Source organism: Cyprinus carpio, chromosome B18, assembly GCF_018340385.1.
Source record: "Cyprinus carpio isolate SPL01 chromosome B18, ASM1834038v1, whole genome shotgun sequence".
NCBI lineage: Eukaryota > Metazoa > Chordata > Actinopteri > Cypriniformes > Cyprinidae > Cyprinus > Cyprinus carpio.
Genome location: NC_056614.1, coordinates 15,891,877 through 15,918,217, shown reverse-complemented (window position 1 = coordinate 15,918,217; position 26,341 = coordinate 15,891,877). Strand labels below are relative to the sequence as shown.

Genomic DNA, 26,341 nt, shown 5'->3' with positions numbered 1-26,341 from the left:
TTGCAGACCATACTGTATAGATTTATTACAAATCCTTGTTAATATATTAACAATATATAATCAATTCCTTTTTTTTCAGTCATTTTTCATGATATTGAGACATTATTTTAGGCCCCTTCTTTTGTTTGTTAAATTATTTGTTTGCATTTAGAAAAGTTTTTCTCTTGATATTGCATAATAAAACGAGGCACATTTATTAATTAATTCATTTTTGTTTATGCATCACTATAATTTCATACAGTTTAATTACTGCAAAAGCAAATAAGCAAATTCACTCGTGGATATATTGAGCATCTCTCAGCTGTGATCCTGTTAAGATGTAGTGAGATGTGACATATCATGAGGTAATTGCTGATACCAAGCCAGACTATAGATACTATACTACTGTGCTAGCCTGTATTATTGCATATTGCATTAACAATACCAGACTCAGACACCATTGTGTTGTGTCAACCAGTGTCGCCCTTAACAATCAACAAGAGTGATACAGAAACCTAATAATAATCTGAGGAATTCAGTATTTAATGTCAAATGACAGTTCTCTGTTGTATATGCGTTATGATGAGTTCACAGTGCCTTCTTACGTTACGATAGCTGTGCTCATAAACAGGTGCAGTGTCAGGGCGTCTGCAAGGATACTGTCTGTCACGCTGGGCTACTGACTGATCTGCGATTCAAATCTACAGCGTGTTGAGTTCTCTTCTCACGCTGTTTCCTCTAATAAATGCATGCTGATGAAGATTGGTCCATTCTCTTTAGTCTGTGCAAAGGCCATAATGAATAGCTATTATGTGTCTTTATGAGCCTGATCTAAATTCAATAGGCAATCACTCAGGAATCACATGCTCCTTCAGTGCCATACGCCAAAAAACAAAACAAAAAAACCTTAAGCACAGGTAGAAAGAGCAAATGAAGAATGAGAAGCGTGACCAGTGTTGTGACATTAGAGACAGACCCACCTGCAAGAAATGCACAGAGAGAAAGGAAACAGGTGTGTGTCTGCTGAATCTGTCAGTTTTATTCTTGCTGCTTTTTTAATCAAAAGAAAATGCATGGCAAAGATTTTCCTATTGCAGACCTCCAGCTCTGGGACTGAGGCATTTGCCACTATAAAGGCTCAAAGACCCTGTGGTCAACAGTTTGATGTCCCATAATTCCCCGGAAGGGGTGATGTTGAGGTAATCCTCTGGTTCATGTTGTGTTGAGAAGCTTTAACCTCCAGTCCATTATTCTTGTAGATTATTAGACTACATATAACCATTAATAGTACATTTTGTTTTACAAATATTATTAATAAATTCATTTTTAATTTGTAAAAAAAAAAAATCAGATAGAATCATCTATTAGGATTAAATACAGTATGATGTGTATGTGTGTGTGTGTGTGTGTGTGTGTGTGTGTGTTGGTTATAAGGACTCCAGAAGGTTCAGTCATGCTGAGTTCAGAGGACTTGCTCTCAAAGGTCACACTCACTGGGGGAGAAGGAAAGGGAGGCTTCCTCAGCCAATCATAAGGTCTCCTGCTGCTGATGCTGCCCCCGTTGTATCACCATGGAGATGGCAGCAATATCTGTCTCTATTGACAAGTCATACGGAAGATGCATCCATTTTTCTCAGTGGAGAGGAATATATCTGCATCTTCACAGTAGAAAAACTTCACAAAATAGCATTTGCATAAATTATGGATTAATTAGCGACATCCATGCTTTGTTTTTTCCCCTCTTTTTAGTTCCCAGGCCCCCACATCTCACTCCTTTCGGTGTGTGAACACTTTACTCTCTCTCACAGCAGATAAACGAGAGGGTGCAAGACCGGCCTTCTTGAACTGACCCCCATCTTCTCTTCCACTCTCTATTTAACATGAGTCTTTTCTTTTCACTCCACTCATCCAGTCCATTTCTCACGCTCTCCTCTTTTGGCTTGTGTAGTTGCTTCTCAGTTGTGGATTTGTGGGATGGGGGAACCCAGCCCCTTCGTGTAGTAAGCTCAATTGTGATCTCTTTAAAAGAAACTAAATGCTGTTTTCAGAAGTCATTATTGCTGTCAAGCTTTTTAAACGTGTTTTTTAAAGGGAGTGATGTCATAGGAGGAGGACAGAGGAAGTAAGAGGGAGGGAAGAGTGAAACAGGAAGTCAGGATGTTGTGTGTATATATTTTCTTATATATATATATATATATATATATATATATATATATATATATATATATATATATATATATATATATATATATATATATATATATATTGGATGTGAATATATTTATATTGAATTACTATATTTGGGAACCCCTTGGAGAATCTGTGAAAATGTGAATAATTTTAACAAAATAACAGAGATCATACTAAATGCATGTTATTTTTTATTTAGTACTTTACTGAGTAAGATATTTTACATAAAAGATGTTTACATATAGTCCACAATACAAAAAAAATAAATAACTGAAATTATTAAAATAACCCCATTCAAAAGTTTGGGAACCCTTGGTTCTTAATACTGTGTGTGGTTACCTGGATTATCCACGACTGTTTTTCTGTTTTTCTGGTTGTTCATGAGTCCCTTGTTTGTTCTGAACAGTTAAACTGAGCACTGTTCTTCAGAAAAATCCTTTTCCAACATCTTTTGCATATTTGAACCCTCTCCAGCAGTGACTGTATGATTTTGAGATCCATCTTTTCACACTGAGGACAATTGAGGGACTCAAACACAACTATTAAAAAATATTAAAACATTAACTGATGCTCCAGAAGGAAACACAATACATTAAGATCTGGGGGTGAAAACTTTTGAACAGAATAAAGAATTTTTCTTATTTTGTTGAAATATAATTTTTTCCCATTTAGTACTGCCCTTCGGAAGCTACAGAAGATACTTACATGTTTCCTGGAACACAAATTAAGTACAATTTACATTGATCTTTAAATTCCAAAAGTTTTCACCCCCCGGCTCTTAATGAAAAAGCATGACATCTTAAATGTCTTTGTCTTAATCTGTTTTTTTTCTCTTCTTTTTTTCAATTTGTTTGTCTGTAAAAATAACTAAAAAATCTTTAAAACAAGATCCCCTTTTAAGAGCAAAAACCTTTATGAATGTTTTAAGTATATACATTGTGTGAGCAAACAAACATGTTCACTGGAAAACAAGTCAAAAATATTTTAAATAAATTTCATTCAAGCAATCAAGCAGTCAATTTTGTCTCATATGTTTCTGCAAAAATTCTTTGGAAAGAATATAAAAGGCACAGATGAGTCAATTGTTGACACAGTAAAGCCACAATCACACTGTCTGTGAAGAAACTGCTGCAGGCCACGAGTCTCAGTGCTGTCAGTTGCTAGTAGGCGTTCCCACAATGCATCACTGCTTATTTGCATAAAGTAGAACTCTGCTTAATTTTGTCACAAAACCAACAGATGCTGTTGCACATGTCATTGGAAATTGCAAAAATGAATGTCTTCTAGTTGTTTTGTTGAACTGTCTTTGTCAACAACCCTGAAGAAATTAATAGAACAGCCCAGATGATTTGGTCTTTGAGAAAATGACAAGAAATGTTTGATTTTATATTTAAGTGTCATCCTTTTAATTGCAATTTTATCTCAACATTTGTACAATTTGGAGCACAGTTTGTGACTTGTTCTGTTTGCAAGTCTCCTCATCACACTGAGGGATGTTCTGTATGTGTGTTTGCTTTTAACAGGCTGATGCTAAGATGGTCTGTGATGTTGTGAGCCGTATGGAGGATACCGAGCCCTACTCTCCAGAGCTGTTGTCCGCCATGATCCGCCTGTGGTCTGACTCGGGCATCCAGGAGTGCTTCAGTCGTGCCCGCGAGTACCAGCTCAATGACTCCGCCCAATAGTGAGTACGGCCCTCTGCTGGGAAGCCATTAGTGCTTTACGCTTCATTAAGAGCATTCTGCCTAAATATAGCAATCTTTTATTATATCATTGACTATAACACTGCAGTCCAGTTCAGAGAACTATCCACGGGGCATATATTTTATGGACTGTAAATTGAACGCGTCTACAGCATAATATGTACAATCTTTATTCCAGTGCATGTTTGAACAGCTTGCTTTTAGAGTATTACTTGAGCTCAGCAAAATGTCACTCTGAAGTGAATTTACAGATGCAATTACAGTATGCTCTGATGAAAGGTCTCGAGTTGCTATTCGATGTGTGCATGTGTGTAAGAGTTCCATCAGCATTATATTTCTGATGTTGTGGTTTACTGTAATAGTTTGGGAAGCCTGTCCTTGTGGGAAGTGGGGTTTAGATAAAGACAAATTACTTGCTCACATATTGACAACATAGATTATGTTGCTATGAGGCAAATGTTGGGAGGGAAAGGACTGTTTAGGGTACCTAAAATTGAGTTTGCTAGACAAGTCTCTGGGAGAGAGTTTTTTTTCTTCATTATTTGCATATTAACATCACCATGTTTTGCATAATTGTTCTGCCTTTTGTTCAGTGATCAGTAAGACAAACAGTTGCCAGTGGTGTGTCATCAAATTCAGGTGTATGAAAACAGAAATATCAAATGGTACAAGGACAACATATTTAATATTAGGGTTTATGCGTTTGTGAAAGATTGTTGAAGGATATTCACCGCTGTATCGCTGACCATTATTTACTGTTTTATATTCTTTTTTTTTTTATATTAGCACATTCAGTTGTTGTATTTTTTTTTACATGTTCAGTAACCTTGCTAATATTTAAAATGCTGTGATTCTTCAGGAAGAATTTAATATCAATAGAGTGCTGTGAAAGCACAACACATATTTACATGAAAAAGGCCTTTTCCATTCATAACCTTCATTAGATCATACAGTCTGCTTACTGTCTTTATTCAGACCGTAAGTCATAATATAACCCATTTAGTCGCATTGTTTCCTAATTAATTCTATTTTCTTCTTAAATATAATTTATATTAAAATATTTATATTTTAGATTGATTTTATATATATATATATATATATATATATATATATACCTTTTATATTTTAATAGTATTGTTTTACAATATTTGATTATTATTCTATGATGTATTTTAATATTGGTTGTTGTGTGTGTTTTTTTTTTGTATGTCACAATATATAGTATATAGTAAATTTATATATGTAGTTTTGCTCTTGATTCAGTTGCTGCACAAGAACTGTGCACTGCTGTACACCTGTGTTTATGTTTCTTAGGTTTTACTTGTGTGTGTGTGTGTGTGTGTGTGTGTGTGTGTGTGTGTGTGTGTGTGTGTGTGTGTGTGTGTGTGTGTGTGTGTGTGTGTGTGTGTGTGTGTTTACACTTAAGACATGGCCAGCTTGACAGGTACAACGTGTATGTCTAAGCCAGTCTTTTACGCCAATCACTGACTAACGAAAATAGTTCGAGATCATTTCCTTAGGGCTGTTTATCCACACCGGCGGTTTACAGTGTACAGCATACTGGCTTCCACGTGTCTTTAGGCTGTCGGCATGTCTTTTATCTCCCTATTGGACTGCGACTTAAATATCAGGAGACATTTCAGAACATTTCAGACTGAGGCGCAGTGGTCTTTCCCAGAGTGAGATGCTGAAACAGGATTAGATTAGCCCTCAGTCATTTGTTCTCTGGAAAACTTCCATCATTATCTGAACTTCTTCCACTATTTCTGTCCTTCCTCTCTCCTTCTCTCACACTCACCACTCTTTACTGTGTAACTCTGATACTGCCCACTTTATGGTGCCATAGAGGAGTTTACCCACTCTTGTCCAACCTTTTAAAAGCTCCTCCTCTTCCACACTGCAATCATTCCCCACCTCTTCAGTCATGTTCCTCTTGTCCTCTCAGCTTTGTTCCTATCAGTTTTATTTTTCGTTTTGTCTTCCTCTTTTCAATTGTTGGTCTGCTAATTTCAGTTCTTCACTATTTTTTATTTATTTATTAATAGTATTAACAAGAAGCATGTTCCACTTCAGGTTATAAGAAACATGTCAGAATTCTGATGCCTCCTGATGCCCAGAACTGGAACTTGCTATCTAGATTGCTTTCAGTTCAGCACCTTCTTTCTTGACGTTTCCAGAGCAAAAATAGAAAAACTCTATGTTCTTATTGAAGTCTTGGACAGTATTATGACATTCTGTGATAAATGTTTCATCATTCAGTTGAACCTTCAGTGGCTTTGCCTTCAGAAGATGTAGGAAGTTTCACTTATTCTCACTTTTTTGATAGTGTATCTTTACTGATATTTCTGTCGCAATCGAAATGACTTGTATACTCGCAAGGTTATTTGTCATTGTCAAGAAAGTTTCTCAACAATGAGAGTTGCAGATAAAGTTTGTTTTCCTATTATAGATATATATGGCAACCAAAAATTATCTGTATTTAAAGTTTAATAGTTTTACTATTAAACTATGCTAGAGTTTATTAGACAGTTAAAATACCTAAAGAGATTATTCATCCTAAAATTCTGTCATCATTTACTATTTTTTTATGTTGTAGACAAAGGATAAGGATTTTGAAAAATGTCATTTTTTGGGTGAACTATCCCTTTAAGCAACAGAATGCTAATTCCAGAGGTCAAGTCTCTCTTATTTCTTTCACTTTCAATATTAATTATAACACTGTATTACAGTTTCCTTAAGAATCCATGAATAGGCTCATTGTAGCGTTCTTGCAACACCCAGAATTTCAGACCTTTTTGTTACCACAATAAATGACACAATGTCTCCAATGCACTGTAATTCTTTTTTCTGCACATCTTTCTGTCTCTCTCTCCATGATGGGGAGCAGCAGACAGCAGGCAGGCCGCTGAGAGGTGTTGCCAGGCAGAGCACTCAAGCAGCAGCAGGAAACAGAGGGAGGGTGGAGGGAGAAAGAAAGAAAGATGGTGTATGAGAGAGAGAGAGAGGGAGCAGGGGGAAGGGCAAAGCTGGCAAGCAGCCTGAGTGGTAGAGAGATACGAGTTTTCCATACTAAAAGGAGAGAGAGAAGTGAAGAAAGCATACAGCACAACCCCACCCGCATGTCCATTAGGCCTAAAATGACGGAGTGAAGTCCACGTAGCGTGTTGCCGTGTTTATAAAAGATTCAGAATAGTACATACAGCTACTCCTCAGAACACCATCAGGGCATTGAGTTCATAGGAGATAAAAAAAAAAAAAACATTAGCACTGCTGCGAATATCAAAATGTGCTTGCGCACATGCAGACTTGTACACAAAAGCACACGATTCTTCCTTAAAGTGTATGTTCTTTGCACCTACGGCCAACTAAACAGGCATAGATTTGAAAGGCATTATGATATTATTTTGTGATACACACAGACAAAAAATATAAATGTGTTTAAATACTAAATACTAAAAAATAAAATAAAAAATACGTCTCTTATGCCCACCAAAGCTGCATTTATTTGATCAAAAATTCTGTAAAAACAGTGATATTGTAAAATCCTATTATAGTTAAAAACCCAAGTTTTCTATTTTTATATATTTTACTATGTAATTTATTCCTGTAATATCAAAGTTTAATTTTCAGCAGCTGTTACCTCAGTCTTTAGTGTCACTTCATCTTTCAGAAATGTTTGGTGCTCCAGAATTATGAATAATTATTTGAGCTGCTCAAATATTAATAATTGTTCTTATTATTATCAGTTTTTAAAACTTTGGCAGCTTATTGTTGTGGAAACCATGATACATTCTTTGATGAATAGAAATCATTTGTAATATTAGAATTGTCTTGATGGTCCCTTTTAAACAAAAATAGTCTGAAATTGTTCATAAAGTACAGTATTTGGCATATATATACTGTATATATAAAAATCAAAAAAAAAAAATAACAAAAATAATCATAATTAATAAATAATTAAATAAAAAGAATAAATGGTCAGTTACTTGTATAATAATAATAATTATTATTATTATTATTTATAATAATAATAATAATAATAATTATTATTATTATTATTATTTGTGCTGCTCAAATATTAATAATGGTTCTTATTATTATCAATGTTTAAAACTTTGAACCATGACTCCATTGAACTTTGCGTTTAGTCAAATGTAATGAAAGATTACCAGTGCTTATAGTGGTTTTATCAGCCCAGCGCAGACAGTTGCTTTCTAAAAAAGGCTCATGGAAATCCTCAGTTAACATAGCTGCTCTAAATCTGCTATTTGTTAATAGACAAACTATGCTGAGAGGAATGTGTGCACAGCTAACAGATACAGGTCACAAAGGAAGGTGCCCCAGAGAGAGAGAGAGTGAGGTAGCACTAACACTGTCAAAGAGAAGAGATTAAAAAATAATGTCAGTGGATGGTTATCCTTATTAGTGCTGTTCAAGTGATGTCCCATTTGAGACTGTGTCCTATGAGAGCAGTTTATACTTGAGTACTATAGTTCATTCTGTGTCAGGTACTACTGTAGACTTGAGTTAAGTGCCACTAAGCGATCAAGCAAACCAAAAGCACCACTATTAAATATTAATACAACTTAGCAAGTTACAGTCACAGCAACAGCACCCCCTAGAGTCAGTGTGGTGAACCACACTGAAATAGGCAATATAAATATGAATATGTTTTATTGATGGTATATTCTTCCCATATAGGACTGAGAATATAAAGTGGGACATCTGAGAATTGTATTCCAATTAAATCAATCTGGGCATTACATTAATATCCTAGTAATAGTGCAGAATCTTCAATTTACTGTACGTCATATAATTTCTCTGTTTTAACATTTTCAAAATGCTAAAACTTTCAGTTTGTTTCTAGGTTTAAAATAGATCCTGTTTCCCAGATCTTCCCATTGGTCTGAGATTTTTGGACCTCTCATGTCATAGACCTTGCCCTTACTTCCTGTCTTAATTCTTTTATTGTTATTTTTCAGTCTCTTTCTACTCTCTTCCCCCATTTTGGGCCTTATGTCAGTTGCAGCCTGTGTCTGTATCAGCCGCTGAATCTGACTCCTTGTCAAGACATCTGTGGATACTTGGCTCAGATCATTTCACATTATTATCAGACATTTAACTCCTGTTTATCACTGAATCATTTTAAAATTAGCGTTTAGATAGGCTGCATGTTGTTGTATGTGGAATTATTTGCTGGAGATGATGTTATGAGGTCAGAAGGACGTATGCGTAACTAGGGACGATGTAAGGGGGAGGAAGCGAATGAGTCACAGAAAAACTAATGAAAAAATGAAATGTATCACTAAATATGGCGACTGTAGGGCGTCCCGCCTTTCAGTGTCATTTGCCATTTTCATACACTTGTTTGTTTACTCTGGATTTCACACCTTAGCTAGAACGACCTGAAGAGTACAGGGATTGTTAAACTTGATTTGAGGTGGAGAAGCTAAATTTATGGTGTCATTGTCAGATTTGAATATAACATTGCCTCATAATCTAGACAAACAGCTTTGCAGACTTATATCTTAACCCATTCAAGTAGATTTGAGCAGATACTATATCGTTCAACAGTTTGGGATTTGTACATTTTTTTTATGTATTTTTTGCTGTCTCTTCTGCTTACATATGCTGCATTTGTTTGTAAAACAGTAACACATTAGTATTACAATTTAAAATAACTATTTTATATTTTAATATTTTTTTTAAATGCAGCCTTCACTGTCACATGATGCTTCAGAAATCATTCTAATATGCTGATTTAGAGCTCAAATAATGGTCAGTATTATCAATTTTGAAAACAGTCGTGGAAACTGACTTTTTTTTCAGGATTCTTTGATGAATAGAAACTGAAGTAGAACAGCTTTTATTTGAAATAGTAATATTTTGTATCATTAGAAATCCCTTTCCTGTTGCTTTTAATTAATTCATTGCATCCTTGCTAAATAAAAGTATTTATGTCATGAATACTTTGATTAATCGAGTATTAGATTACAAAAGTCTTACTAACCCCAAACGTTAGTGTACATAGAATTTAGCTTTGTAGCTATAGGAGGAATTTCCAAGATGGTGGCAAGTGAGCTGAGCTGACTTTGGTGTAGTTGAGCGCTGAAGACAATAGCGGCAGTGGAATGTTCACATTTCCCTGAAGAATTCTGCAGCAGCTAGTGCAACTGCAACATCACTTTGCCACAGATGGACAGGAAAGGAGGGATAGAAGAAAGAGAGAAGCAAAAAATAAAGGGAAACATACAAGATATAATTATACAGGATGCAAAATGAAAAATCGAACTGATCCGGAATGATAATTGTTTAAGAACCAAATACATTTCCAGCAGTAATTTCCCTCTTAATGTGTCAAAACATTTTTGGAATTGCATTTTGATGTAATCATCCATTAGTGTCTACTGTCTACCAGTATTACCAGCCTAAGGCTTTGATGGATGTTTCAACCTTCAATTCAACTGGCATCCAATTTGGAGGCACACATATTTCACTGTTTCTTTCATCTGGAAGATAAATGAAATCCACAGCCTTGGAGAATATGCATCACGCATTGTTGAAAAGCAGGCTCGGTCCTCCCTGTCTGTTTTCATCACTGTTGCGTTTTGAAGAGGATAGTGTGTGCATGTGTGTGTCAGCTGTGAGTGGCACAAGAAGGATGTTTCATGCTTTATTCTGACTTATACTTTATGTCCTGTAGTCTGATTGACTTCCTGTGTCTAAGATTGTGACATTAGTGAGATGGGCTCTCATCTGATTTGATAAATCTATTATATGATAAGCAGTCATTTTTCTGTTAGAGCATAAATGGGAAACTGTCAACAAAAGATGACAGGAAAGATCACTAAGATTTTTTTTTTTTTAATACGTTTGTCACTTGTGCTGAACAAAGCTGCATCTATTTGATCAAAAATACAGTAATATTGTTAAATAATGTTAGAAATTAAAATAATTGTTTTATAGGTTTAAAATGTAATTTATTTCTGTTAATTTTTTTATTTTGCTGAAAAAAATAATGGAAGATAATGGAAGTTACTGTATTTAAATATAGGACAACACTATTAGACAAAAGTATTTTGTGGCTGGTTAGTGAATAAAATATAGGATTTAGTGCTGAAATACTGTTTTTCATTGTTTAGTGTATTCACAAACACTCTTTTAAGAGGTTGTTTTATGATATTTTTATGCATTAAGTATAAAAAGCTACTAGTATCTCTTTTCTACTTCATGTGAATGGCAGTTTCTGTGAAAAACTGTGGGTCCTAGCTGACATTCCTTCTTTCTTCCTTCAGTTACTTAGACAGTTTAGATCGGATCGGTGCTGCAGACTACCAGCCCACAGAGCAGGACATTCTGCGAACTCGAGTGAAGACCACCGGGATTGTAGAAACCCACTTCACCTTCAAGAACCTGCACTTCAGGTGAGACTGATTGGCGTGTAATTTATGCATCAGAATGTACGGCGTGTAATTCAGAGCCTTGCGCCGGCTGTTAGAGTACTACAGTTTTTATCATTTTCACTCATTCATGCTTCATAATTGGGCCATGTTTCAGATGAAAAAAGCCTGGTCTAATATATGTAGCAAAAAGTGTTTTTAGTGGTTGTAGAACAAGATTAATCCAGATGAATATCTCCAAACACCGACATCATCTCACTTCATATCATCTCCTCATTCACAGGGTTTTTACACTATCTCAGCTGATAGCACGTGAAAACAGAAGACTAAAATAAAAGTGTTGATGGGAGATAGACAGACAGATCTGCCACCATTATTCTGAAGACAGATTTAGAAACAAACCGTACTGTTACAGCAGAAGCTAGCATTTTCGTAGAAAGGGCAGGACCTCAGTTGACAGCTGAATTACATGTTCAGTCTGAAGCAGATGCTAGTATCTGAATGACACATCTGCTAATGATATTAAGTGAAAATTATTACATATTTAAGATTTAGGGCTTATTAAAGTATAGTCATATAACAGTCTGAACAATTTGAGCATAATCGAAACAAAGGCTGCATTTATTTGATCAAAATTCATTAAAACAGTAATATTGTGAAATATTATTAGTGTATCCTCTGTTAACATTTTTTTTAAGTGTAATTTATTCCTGTGATGGCAAAGATACATTTTCAGCAGCCATTATTTCAATCTTTAATGTCACATGATCGCTTTTTGTGGAAACTGTGAAAGTTTCTTCAGGATTCTTTGATGAATAGAAAGTTCAAATGAACAGCATTTATATGAAATCTTTTTTAACATTATGTCTTTACATAACATTATGTCTTTGTCTTTTTTTTTTTTTTTTTTACAAATGTCTTTAACGTTTTACTTTTGATAAATTTAATGTGTCCTTGCTAAATGAAATCTACATTTTCTTGAAAAAATGTACTGAACGGTAATGTACAGCATGTTGCTTCCATGCTGCAGTGCATTATTGTGTTCCGAGCTCATGCTGAGTTGTGTCCACTCAGGCTGTTTGATGTGGGAGGTCAGAGGTCGGAGAGGAAGAAATGGATCCACTGCTTTGAGGACGTGACCGCCATTATCTTCTGTGTGGCTCTGAGTGGATACGACCAAGTGCTCCATGAAGACGAGACCACGGTGAGCACTAAATACACACTCACACGCAGATACAAACGCACACATCTGTGCTTATGCTCTGACACACACAGACTCAATTGCATGTGCACACTCAGCATCTGTGTTTCATATACACCCAAGTGTGCACATTTAACACACTAACAAAAATGATTTATGGGTATTTGAATGTTTTCTCATGCTTTAAAAGAGCTGCCTCGGATAAGATTATCTTAAAGACTTCAAATCTTGATGGACAGCACTGCTGTAACTACATGATGCAGGCTACATGATCTTCATCCACTGTAGAACACAGTAATTGCAATTATGTTGCCATTCAAGTGAACATTATATTCTGTGTGATCATTCACTGCCTTACAATTAAAACAGGGCAACAGAATATTTTTTGTTTACCCGGTTTTTAGAATTTTTTAAGGTGAGTGGTGTTGATAAGCCTCCAAAATAAGCCTCCATTGTGAACTCCCACACTAATCGGCACATAGGTAATGCTTATGCTGTATGTGTCATTTTGTGCATACTGTCAAATTCTTAAAAATAGTCAGTAATAGTGAAAATAAAAATACCATTATTAGCATTTGTATTTATTTCATTATTTTTGGCATTCAGTTTTGTAAGCCTTTTAGAGATGAACTGCTAGCAAACATGCTGTAAAATGTGGGTGGCCTGGGTTTGAATCATGGGTCCTGTTTTGATGCCCCAAACACTGTACCATCAAATTTAAGCAAAATTTCATTAAAAACAAAACAATTATTTAGATAAGTCTAATAATGGCATAGCTTTGAATATTGTAGCCATCATGTCAGTGTTGCAAATGCTTATCCTCTGCTAACTAGCCGCGCACATAATGGTTTCTCAGAGTGCTGGGGTTCCCACTGGGGCATGAATGAATAATATGGTTACATGTGTCTGGAAAGTTTCCAGTTTTTTATGTTTTTTCAAAACTCATAATTAATTCTTACCTCTACTTAAAATGGTAATTTTGTTGATTGTTACCCTAGTCATGTGTTGAGGTCGGCATGTAGGCTGCGTCCATTACTCTTAGACAACATGAAATGACATACACATAAGTATATTAGATTTAGCTGTTTAAATCCATTACTCTTAGACAACATGAAATGACATACACATAAGTATATTAGATTTAGCTGTTTAAAAATACTAAATAAAGGGAACTGCAACTAAGTTGGCATAGTGTAATAAAATAAAATAACATTTTTAGAATGAAACATTATATATGCAAATAGCCCGTAACAGATCTATACAGGTGGAGCTGGGGAAGGTGGAGGGTTTCAGAGGAACTCTGAAAGCACGCTGCGAAAGGCTCTGGTGAATACTAACTATCCATTAACATATAAAACAGCAAGCTCATTGGCTGTGTATGCAACATGAACCAATCAGCTTGTGCCAAGTAGTTTAACCCTATCATCAGTTTGAGTTAAGGACCCATCTACCTGCGCCAACTAGAGTTTCAGGACAGAACTTGGCATTAAGCAGACAAAAAGTTCAACACAAAGCCATTCAAACTTCTTTTTAAGTTCTGTGAACCCTTTTACAGTGTCCTTTAAAAGAAAAAAAAACAAAGAATTATTAATGTCCCCACGCTATTGATTGATTCTGTGACCGTGCCAATTGATCCATGGCAGGTGTGATGAGTCATGCTTGGACGTCTGTGTGTGACACAGGCCTCAGATCTGCGCAGACACACTCTCTCTTGACAAACTCTGATAAGAGAATTTTTACAACATCAGAGGGATTTATGGTGATGCGTTTTGAACATAGGAGGGCTTTTATGGCTAGAAAAGTGGCTCCCCATAAATACAGCAACTCTCAGGCATCCATATTCACCTGATCTATGGAAGCGATAAAAAAAGAAGACAGATTCTATTATTCTGTAAGAAAGTCCTAGCGAAACAAACGGACAGAGATAAACACACATACAGATCCTGTGAATGTCCATTCAGCGCTCTATCAGTGTTTACGCATTTGCCATCTGACATTCTGTCCCGACCTTCTCTCCTGTGCACCCTGTGGCCTTTCCTCCTCCGTTTCAACACAGACATGCATTTATTTTCTTCAAACACTCTGCGTTCCTTCAAGTATAGCTTGTGTGAGACTTTGTTAAGAGCTGTTCTTTTCTTCATTTTTGACAACGCATGGACCGATTCTGCACTGCTCCACTGTTGTTTAGCATTTTACTGTGTGTGTGTTTGTACGCGTGAGTACCAACAGCAGTGGTATCTGGGGGTGGGATATGTGAGTGAAGTGTTGGGTTCTGGTGCATGTCCGGTTCCGCTCAACTGCTCCCGTGGCCTCCAGCGGCCACCTCTGCATTTGCGTTTCTCCTTCAAAACATCTCAGCTGCTCTCCTGTCATCTCTCGCCATCGGCTTTCTTCTCTAACCATTCGCTAAACAATCCAGCCCAGCTCTACAGGCGGCCCTTCCACAGGTATGAAATTATCATTACCAATCTCAGTTGAAGCACATACTAAAAAGAGCTGGAAGCAGTAGTGAAAATAAAAGAAAATTCTGTTATCATTTCAATTCTCGACACACTGTAAAAATGATTTTTTGAAGCTGTAAATAAAATTTATGCTTTTCTAATTTGCAAATAATATTGATATAGTAAGATTATTGAAGTATGTTTTACAAAAATATACTACTTGCGTCTTTCTACTTAAAAAAATTCCTTGCATTTGTTATGTAAAATTTGTTTTAAAGTAAACCTACACCATTTTTTTCAATGCGTCCATACAGTGAAAGTCAGTGGGGTCAGATGTTGTTTTGGACCCCATTGACTTTAATTGTATGGACGAAAATCTTGCTTTGTCTTTGACAGATGAAAGAATGTCATACAGAATTTAATTTTTTTTGGTGGACTACCCCTTTAAATGTTTGCTTGTTTTTGATATATGCTGGTTTCAGTCACTAAATTATATCAGATATTCTAGATGCATTGCTGGTTCTTTCCAAAACCTCAATTTTTAATTGGTTGTTGCTGGCTGAAGTGATCGGCTGACCTCGTTCTTTCCAGTTTCCTCCTAAAATGAGCGGACACATCAAAGAGAGAATCACTGCTTCCAACTCTGAATTCATTACCATTCAGATGACAAACAAATAATGAGAATCATAATAATTTATTCACTGCATATGAAAATAAGGACAGTGTATGTCTTTATCATTTTCCCATTATAATTAACATGAGATTCATTGTATACCATCATGATGAGATAAGTAATAGTTTTTTAGGTAGCAGAATATGTTTAGTTTCCTTTTCTGGCTTCTTGGCTCTTGGTTAAATTTCCTTTCTTTTTTTTCTGTTCATGTCTCACTTCATATTCTAATTTTGCACTCAAAGTGTGATTGCACCTGAATGTGTGTGTGAGTGTGGATAAGAGCGCCTGAGAGCGAGTGTGTGTATGTGGGTTTACTTAGCTATAATTTAGAGATAATTTTTGTGAGCTAAATCTGTATATATATTTATAATCTAAATATATGATTTTATTGTTAATTTTTATTTAAAAAATGCTAAAATATTTATTTTAAGGGTTGGATTATGCATGTGTAAGACAATATATATAAAAAAAAAAGAATAATAAATATGTCCCATTTATAGCTTAGTAAATGTGTATGTCTGTTTTTGTGGATGCATGTCTATAAGTGATGTTGATATCTTATTTTTCTTTTTGCAGAACCGCATGCACGAGTCCTTGAAGCTGTTTGACAGCATCTGCAACAACAAATGGTTCACAAACACCTCCATCATTCTCTTTCTCAACAAGAAGGACATATTTGAGGATAAAATTAAGAAATCTTCCTTAAGTATCTGCTTCCCAGAGTACACAGGTAAACTCATTATCCTGGTGTTGAGATATGCTTGCAAAGGTAGAAAGACAAAATAATTGACGAAGAGAGAATTGTCGAATAACACTCTACAGAAGCCAATTAGCACAATAAATCTTCAGGAGAAGAACCATCATGTTATTTTATTCCTTGTGGATGGATTCACACTCCTAATCTGGACAGCCTACATTTCTGTATTTTCCAGCACAGAGGGGAAAACAGCCAAAACAGTCATCTGCTATTCCCTTTTTATTTATTTATTTATTCATTTATTGTAGTTCTAAGCTTTTCATCTTCCTCCATAGCTGCTCTTAAACATTTCCTTACCTGTTATACTGAATGATATATGGAAGACAGGCTGCACAAACAATCACAAATAAGTCTGAGATACAGACAGATTTTTCCCGAGAATGTGCTGAGTAACTGTAGTCAGGGAAAAATTGCCTGAAGAAAAATCATTTTTCAGTATTTTGCTTCTGCTGTCTGAAGTTTTGATGCCTTTGAATCAAAAGTGATTTATTACTTTCTAAAAAAAAAAAAAAAATCATATGCGCATGCTGTTTTTTTTTATACGTTTTTTCGTTTTTCGTTTTAGTGTTCCGTTTCCAGTTTACATTTACCACTATTGTTGATATTCTTTTTTGCTCCCCTTTGCAAATGTAATTTTTTTTTTATCACAATTGTTTGCCTCCCTCACTGTTTTCTTTTATTTACTTCTTCTTATTTACTCATCCTGTGCTGCAGGTTCAGACACGTTCATGGAGGCGGTGGGCTACATTCAGTCCCAGTATGAGAGTAAGAACAAGTCAGTTGACAAGGAGGTCTACTCACACATCACCTGTGCTACAGACACAGACAACATTCAGTTTGTCTTCGACGCTGTCACCGATGTCATCATCGCTAACAACCTGCGCTTCTGTGGCCTTTACTAACCCACAGTGATGCCCAGCAGTTACACAACCCCAGGATACAGTGGCAACTGTTGTCAGATGTGACATTTTGTCTTTGTTTTATACTTTTAAATGTCTCCAGTTGTGTCTGTCAGGTCATTTGATGGCCTTTTATAAGGTGAGAACTCACTCAAATCTGGCAATAGTTCTCACAGAGCTGTTCTTTAATTTATGTGCTAAATTTAAACCAAAGGTCTGAACTCAACTATTGATTTTGGTACATTGTTACAAATACAGGAATGTGCTTTGAATGTCCTTCCTGGTGTGTTAGAGAGAGGACAGGAGATATTTTAAAGTAAAAATTGGTTCCAAACTTCCACTAATTCCTACTTTTTCCTATTGTAGTTGAGCTTGTAAAGTCTGACATATTCTTTAGTCCTTATTACACAGTATGCAGAAAAATAATTCCAGAATCAATGAGGTTATGTGGCAATATTTTAAATTCCCGTGACTATGTAAGTGGCACTATAATGATGTTCTATATACATGCATTATTTTCAGATGAATGCATTATAGGATATGAATTCCAGTGAATATTCACAAGCTGGCTCATATTACATGTGTTCTGAGTTGGCAGCAATCTCAGAGTGTTGATGAAACACTAGGCTTGACATTTACTTGACATTTAGAAGAGAGTGCAAATGTCCGATGCCCTGAGCCAAACCCCCAAAATGTTAGCCTCTTAGCATCCTAAAAAACAACGGGACGTGTTACTCTTCAAAATTGTATTTTGGACCATTTAAACCAGACACCCAGGACATTCCAAAGATTCAAAATCTGTCTTTTTTTTTTTTAGCTTATTGCATTTTGAGAACAGACAAAGCTGATTGTAACTACATAGATAACTATAGAGATAATAACTAGATTTGTACCACATACATCAGATGTCGGATCTCTCTATATATACTGTATATTAAAGTTTGGGGTCAGCAAGATTTTTTTTAACACAACTGCATCTTTTATTTGATCAGAAAAGACATTAATATTAATATTTATATCTATTTAACATTTCTATTTTAAAGTATTTAAAATGCATTATATTACTGTGATTGAAATACTACAGTACATTTCATCATTCATTACTTTAGTCTTCAATGTCACATGATCATTCAGAAATCATTCTAATGTGGTGCTTAAGAAATATTGTTTAATTATTATTGCCAAATGTTCAAAACAGTTGTGCAGCTTAATATTTTTATGGAAACTATGACTCAGGATTTTCGGATTCTTTGATGAATAGAAAGTTAATAGCAGTTATTTGAAATAGAATTTTTGTAACAATGTAAGAGTTTTCAATTTGATCAATTTAATGCATCATTGCTGAACAGAAGTGTTCATCCTTAAAAAAAAAGATACTGACCCCAAACTTTTGAATGGTATACATACACACATTAGAATCACATGCACATATGCAACAACTGGAGTAATATGCTTCATATTAGTATGATTGAAGTAATAGAATCACAGATCTGTCTCACCACACACTGTCTGCTGTTTTGTTTGTAGTTCAGTCTATGTTATACTATCCTGTTTGATTGCTGGTCACAGTGTGCAGTAGTGCTAATCATATATAGGGATGAGACTGAATTTAACAGGTACTGAATGGACTCTTTGGTCTGAGGAGCTGTTGCTTTCTCTAGAGTAGGTAGATATGTGCATTGCATTGAACTCAGACCTTGGCCTGCTTTGAGTCTCCGTGTATGTGATACACATACAGATTTGTAATTGACAATAATTCACAGTGCCATATGTGCTTTGGATGTTTGCTGCTATGTGTGTACACAGATCTTCTTAATATTCACCTCTTCATAGAATCACTTTAGTCAATGTGTGAATTATAATGTGACTTTCAGGGAGGTTGACTTTTAAATGATTTTTGGCTTTCGTTTTTAATGTCTGATGAACAGTATTTGTAATCTTGTGCAACACAAATTGTAGTTTAGCAGCAGAAGCACAGCATGACTAAATTATCTGAAAGACCCTGTGGAGTCCTATATCATTTTTTTTTTTACCCTTTTCCACAAAACCTCTATGAGAGGTTCAAGCTTCATAATATGTGACCCTGGACCACAAAACCAGTCACAAGTAGCACTGGTATATTTGTAGCAATAGCCAACAATACATTGTATGGGTCAAAATTATCGATTTTTCTTACATGCCAAAAATCATTAGGATATTAAGTAAAGATCATGTTCCATGAAGATATTTTGTAAATTTCCTATTGTAAATATATCAAAACTTAATTTTTTGATTAGTAATATGCATTGCTAAGAACTTTCTTTGGACAACTTTAAAGTCAATTTTTTCACAATATTTTGATTTTTTTTGCACCCTCAGATTCCAGATATTCAAATTTTGTCCTTTCCTGACAAACCATACATCAATGGAAAGGTTATTTATTTAGCTTTTAGGAGATGTATACATCTCAATTTTAAAAAATTGGCTTTTATGACTGCCATTTATGTGTTATTATAAGGCCAGTGTCAGTACTAAGCACCTTTCAGCCATGTTCAGGTCCATTAATGGTCAGTTTTCATACATTTAGAGAGTGTATATGTAGCCGCATAGTGACTTTCATTCTAGAAGCCAAACAAAGAGTGTAAAGGGAAAGCAGTATCATTTTTAGTAAACTCCTTTGACCTTAATCCCAGTTTGATGGGCCATAAAATCTGGATTATGATTTTAAAGAATGACGAGTAACGAGACGGCTGGCTAATGCACGTCGATTGTCAGCTCAGACACATGTGTAATTAGGTCAGTGGCCAAGGTAAAGAAACTCAAGGGTAATTGAGTCTGTCCGTTGCTGAGGGACAAAAGCCAAATTGTACCCTGGCTTGTAGCCGCAGTACAAATAACTGTTGGTGATGTATCCAGACTCCTTTCATCAGACTGTCTAATGTGATAAGTTCAAGCGGTACATTTTGCTAATGTAGCATAATCTACTTGAAATGGTACTTAAATTTGAAATTGTGCGTTTCAGTGTAGTGTTTAATTCATATTTGATTCTGATTAAATACAGCAGGACCCGGCAGACATGCTCTCCCATCACACATATTACCGTAATCTCACCGTCCATCACTTTTTGTTTGTTTGTTTTTGTCAAACTGCTGTAATTATTGTTTTTATGTGTGTCTCACTCCTGTGATTATTTATTGAACAATGGATGTCTATTTATATGACATGAATGAATAAAGTACTCGTGAAACCCGGTGTGTGGCATTCATTTTCAAGTTCTGCATCTTCTGCAAGTAAACAGATTGATATTATTTTCTCTGTATAATTCTAATCTTTGTGGTGAATCATCACTATTGGATTAAGCAGACATGAATAATTTCACCAAACTTGTGTAGGTTGAAACAATAGTTTCCTTCTTTGCTTTTTGTGGGCTTCTGATACTGTAATTGCTTATCTTGACTGTTGCTGTATGTATTTCTCCACTTAACGTTTCTGATTTTTCTGTCTGCCTCTTTTTTTCTGTCTATCCTCCATTCTGGTCTCTTCTCCTCTTGCAGAATCGCATGCACGAGTCTCTTATGCTGTTCGATTCCATCTGTAACAACAAATTCTTCATTGACACTTCCATCATTCTCTTCCTCAACAAGAAAGACCTATTCGCTGAAAAGATCAAGAAATCTCCCCTGAGTATCTGTTTCCCTGAATACACAGGTAAGAATGCTTTCTGTTGTTAAAAAGCCTATAAAACAGATTTGAACTCTGGTAGAAGGATGTTTGTGATTGGTCCGGTCAGGCTTAGTGATGTCAAAAAAATCATTAGTTTGAATTCACAGTATGAACTCTAGACTACATTTTGAAGGCACTGTAACATGGGAGGTAAAGGATGGAGCAGTAGCTGAATCTTGCGTGTGCAGTCATGGGTAAAAGGTGGGCACAGAGGGATGTCTGCAGGTCTGTCAAACTCTCTTCATGGCAGAATACAATTCACTGCCTCTGTTAGACCTGTTCCTGTTCAGCAGCACCCTCAGTGTTGCTTTCCACATACAGTGGCGCCAAAAAGCATTTGGACACTGAAATCACAATTAAAAATGTATTTGCATTATATATAAAAATATCCATCCAAACATTATTACTTCTTTTTTTTTTTTTTTCCTTTTTTTACAGAATATGAATTAGACAATTAAAATGTTAACATTAATAAAGCTGTCTCCACATCTTGATACTGTATATTGTTCAGAATTAAGACAAAAGTACTTCGACAATTATAGTATATGTATAAACTTATACATAAATTATTAAACAGTATACAATATCTCCGCATCTTGATATTTTGTTTAAACTTAACACAGTAGGATTTTGACAATTAAAGTGTATGTAATTAAATAAAATGTGTAAATTGATTATAATGAACTGGTTTAATTAATAAACCTAATTATAAATTAATAAGGAAATGTTTAAATTATTAAACAATATAATCAACATCTTAATATATTGTTCGAAAACACAGTACTTGTATATGTAATTAAATTAGTAAATTAATTATAATTAAATGCAATTATAAGTTGATAAATGCAATATCTCAGCATCTTGATATATTGTTCAATATTGTTTATGTCCATAATATGATAAAGTCCATCTGTGGTTACTTAGGACACCTGAGAAAAGCTTTGCCTAGTATTGTTTTAATTTTTTTTTTTTTTTTAATGAAATGAAACTTAGACATTTTAAGTGTGACTTAAAAGTGTTCAAATAATTTTGATCTAAATGGTCTCATACATAACCTAGATACAGCAGCTTCTCAATGGGACTTTGGCTTCATAAGGAGCCAAGTTAAAGAATGCATGGCTATTAGAGAATGGAAGAGAAGAGACATTTGTGAATGTCAGAAGTCACCGAGGTCATTTTAAATATTGGGTTAATGAGCGTTTTGAGTGACAAGCACAAAGCCGATTTGAAGATCAGAGTGCCACTTTTATGTCATTTTTATTTTTGCCATAATATCAGATCTCACATACTCATTTGATCTCTGCCTCCCTCGCTAGGTCCAAACACCTATGACGATGCAGCTGCTTACATCCAAGCACAATTTGAAAGCAAGAACCGCTCGCCTAATAAAGAGATCTACTGTCACTTGACCTGTGCCACGGATACAGGAAACATCCAGGTGGTGTTCGATGCCGTGACCGACATCATCATCGCCAACAACCTGCGAGGCTGCGGCTTGTACTGAGGCCCGCCCCTTCCCTCTCGAGCCACTTCTTTGGAAATGATTATTATTAAAAATGCAAGTTGGTAAATAATGATAATGATAATTTTAAAATAGGCATATACAAATATATAAATATATTATATATATATATGAAATGTTTTTAGTTTGTCTTTCAAAGAGCTGCCAACAGAACTGATTTCTTATAGAAACCCAGCCTTTATGGTTTTAGAACAAAGTTGGGACCTTTTTTTTGTGTTGTTTTTGTTTTTCTTTGCTGTCGTACATTTCGTTCTCCCCGTTTTCCACTGTGTCTTTATCGTTTTAACTAAACAACCCTCATTTTTTTTTGATATATGTCTTTCTTTGACTATTTTTTTATGTTTTATGTCATTGTATGTATATTTATTACACGGATATCAGTCAGGGGGATGACCTGTACATGTTTGCCTGGCTATATGAATTTACTTTGATGATAATGTGACGATAGCTAAATTCACGGTTATGCTAGTCTTGAGCACTACAGTTCAAGTCAGTTGTAGCGTGTCCTTGTTTCGGATTTTGAATCACTGTAGTATCGTTAGATATCGTAGAGAATGGAAACACCCAGGCTTCTCTTACGTTTCGTCTCTACCCATCCCCGTCACTTCCGTAGGTCAGCTCTCTGGGGAAGGGCCCGGGCCACTTGGCATGCGACCCCGGGGCCTGTCGGACCAGTACGATGATTGCAAGTGTCATATCAGTGCCAACCTTCTGAGAATGACGTGTCTGGGAATAGTCGTAGAAACACTAGGTCACTGTTATGAGAACTTATTAACATTTGTCTTGTAAGGAACTTTTACTTTTGTATTGTTGTTGATTAATTTATTAATTTATTTATTGATCATCTGTCCCACACATGTCCTTTTTACTTACTACACCTCGTCCATTCTTCTACCTCTCGTCTGTTGTCACCCTTCCCTCTTCATTCCTTCTTTTCCCTAGGTTTCTTCCTGTTTAAGTTGGCTGGGTATTGGAGTCCCCGTCACTGATAGCATGACCCCTCAGCCTTTGTATAAAGAAACAGCTAACTGCTTCACATAGCTAATGGTGCGAAAATAAAGAATAAAACACAAAATAAAAAGAACAAAAAAAGAGGAAAAAAAGAAAAAAAACAGAAAAGACAGACGCAGCAAAAAGAGTGGGGATCATGTGGGCGGGGTTTAGGGGGTGGGCGGGTAGATGTGGGGCTCAGGGAAATGATGTGGAGGCTTGCAGACGAAGGTCATTGGGCTGTCAGTCTTTGTAGAAAGCTGTAGATCCTCCAGTTCTAGAATCTTAGAAATAATTGAGAAAAAAAAAGATAAAAAAGGATGACAATAATAACAAACGACGATGATGACGATGATGTTAACAATACCAATATCAATGATTATTCTGTAATATTATTAAAGGTATATTTCTTGTGCTTTGTAGCTACAGAACTTTTTTTTCCCTCTCTCCCCCTTTTTTTAAAAAAAAAGAATTTTGCAAGGGTTCCTGTGATCCACTCTTGAACTGTTCTTACTGACTTACCCATGTTGATGTTGATGAACTGTACCGATTCTTTTTGCCTGTTCGCCCTGCATTGCAATGTCTTTACTTAGCCTGAATTACAGTATATGTATTGATTTTTTTGATTTGATTTGTTTGAACGAACCACTTTTTGGTGGCACGGCTCCGCCCCCAGTGCCGGAGGGGGTGGGGCTGTGCACGGCTGTACAGATTCATGCGCTTTCTCTTGGTTTTTTGGGAATTGTACTCAAACACCTTCCAGGTCTGCATAGAAAAGCACAGCTCTCACCTATCACACGTAGATTTGGAAAGATGTATCTCTCCTCCCTCTCTGCCTTCTCAGTTTGAAATTCAAAGAAAAAGAGAAAAAAAAAAAACTGTAAAAATATCTTCACCACTGTTGATTTTGATTCTCCTTCCCTTCTTTTTTTAATCCTTTCTTTTTCTCTCCAAGTGAATGCTTTTGTGCTGCTTTTTCTCCCTCTTCTTTAGTGAATGGTTGTTCTTTCATGTGGGATGTTCGTGCTGGAAAACCAATCGAATGTAGTGTTTACATTAAAAGCCACAGTTTTCATGACTACAACCTGGAGCTTTTCGCTTTTGATTGTTATTCATTCCATTGCTAAACTGCATTGTCGTTTTATATATTTCACTGATTGCTCAAATGAATGAGGCCTCCAATGAGACGATACAGATACCATCAGAGATCAGTTAGCGTATGAATGAAAGGATGCGTTAAGGTAAACTTATCCACCATTAATCCAATACTAAAAGGACAGACAGTATTCACATGATTAAATGTAAGGTGATCTGTTTCAATTCAACATAAAGTACTGCAACATAGTCACCAAAGTGTGCTATATTTACTGTCAACATCTTAGAGGACATGGAGGTAGTGTGCTTGAATACCAAGGGAAATAATTATGTCTTTTAAGTGTGTCTTCAGACGGTTCTGGAGATAGAAGAAGGAGATGCTCAGTCACTCTATACCACAGCTTCAAAAGAGGAAGCGCCACTGTGCAAGTCTGATTGGATGATAATTGCAATGAGAGCTTCACATATGGAAAGAGAGGTAGAGAAAATGAGAGGAAGAGTTTGTGTGTTAAGATAGCAGGATGAAATGCAGACTTTGATGGGAAACTGCAGAGGTAATTGGTATCGACTCTGTCCACCCAACTCAACACAAAGGCTTTATATAGCTACAGTGACACCAATTATATATATATATATATATATTATATATATATATATATATATATATATATATATATATGCTACTGTATATATAAAATTATTTTTTTTTTTAATGTTTTTTGAAGGAAGTCTCTTATTCTCAACAAGGCAAAATATAGTAAAAACTGCAATATTCTGAAATATTATTAAAAATGTTAATGCTTTCTATTTTAATACATTTTAAAATGTAATTTATTCCTGTGATGGTAAAGCTAAATTTTCAGCATCATTACTCCAGTTTTCACTGTCACATAATCATTCAAATAAACTGATTTGGTGCTGAAGAGACATTTCAAATTATCAATATTTTAAACAGTTTTGCTCCTTAAAATTTTTTGTGGAAACCCTGATACATTTTTTCCAAGATTCCTTGATGAATACAAAGTTCAAAAGAACGACATTTATTCTGAAACAGAAATATTATGTTACATAAGTGTCTCTACTGTTTACTTTTACTCAACTTAATGCATCATTGCTGAATAAATGTAGATATTTCTTTTTTTTAAAATCTTATATATTGCATATTACAAGCCACAGTATATATTAGTATTTTTACCTCATCAAACAATTTGCCTTAAATTGACGGAAATAAGGCAAAAGAAAGAGACAGAAACAGATGAAGAGACCAAATGATGACAGGTGGGCTACAATGGAAAGAAGGGAATATGTCCTTCCCCCTCTTCTGGCGGTGACAGGTATAACTTCCTTTTTTTTTTTTGCCTTCCATAGGAATAACAACCATCTAAAGATCAGTAGGTTTAGATTGTGCCAGGTGCATGAGGGCCACCAAAAGGCCTACTGCAGAACTGCTAAATGGACCGAATGAAGAATTTAGTGTACTTATGTTGAATTAAATATAGAGATTAAAATGTATCTCCAACAACATTTAAACAAAGCCAAAGCTGCTGCACACAATCAGTTATACTAACTGCCACAATTCATTAGTTTGATTACATGAACACTGAAAAATTGTAATATAAAATGATTGGATTCTATTTGGTCACATGATCTGAGTATCACTTATAGTTGACAGTATTGCTCACCGTGATGTTGAAGAATTTTGTAACCACACAATGATGAGTCAGTGTAGTGTCTTGGTATGCCCTAAATTTCAATCCCAGGACCTTGTCCCTGTCAGCTATTTTTCCAC

At 35.4% G+C, this 26,341-nt stretch overlaps 1 protein-coding gene across 3 annotated transcripts in view; it reads left to right on the top strand.

The window, feature by feature from the left end:
• The window catches only part of gnao1a (guanine nucleotide binding protein (G protein), alpha activating activity polypeptide O, a), an 81,331-nt gene extending 56,790 nt beyond the window's left edge, over positions 1-24,541 (top strand). Inside the window, exons 4-8 of one of the 3 annotated variants that reach the window (XM_042744020.1) lie at positions 3,693-3,853; positions 11,168-11,296; positions 12,347-12,476; positions 16,164-16,317; positions 22,262-24,541. In XM_042744020.1, the coding sequence (XP_042599954.1) occupies positions 3,693-3,853; positions 11,168-11,296; positions 12,347-12,476; positions 16,164-16,317; positions 22,262-22,449 (762 nt within the window). In that variant the 3' untranslated portion in view covers positions 22,450-24,541. Of the gene's footprint in view, positions 1-3,692; positions 3,854-11,167; positions 11,297-12,346; positions 12,477-16,163; positions 16,318-17,058; positions 18,411-20,776; positions 20,931-22,261 lie in introns of those variants that run through there. The other 2 variants (XM_042744018.1, XM_042744019.1) reach the window with 2 other exon arrangements.
• The last annotated feature ends 1,800 nt before the right edge of the window (positions 24,542-26,341 follow it).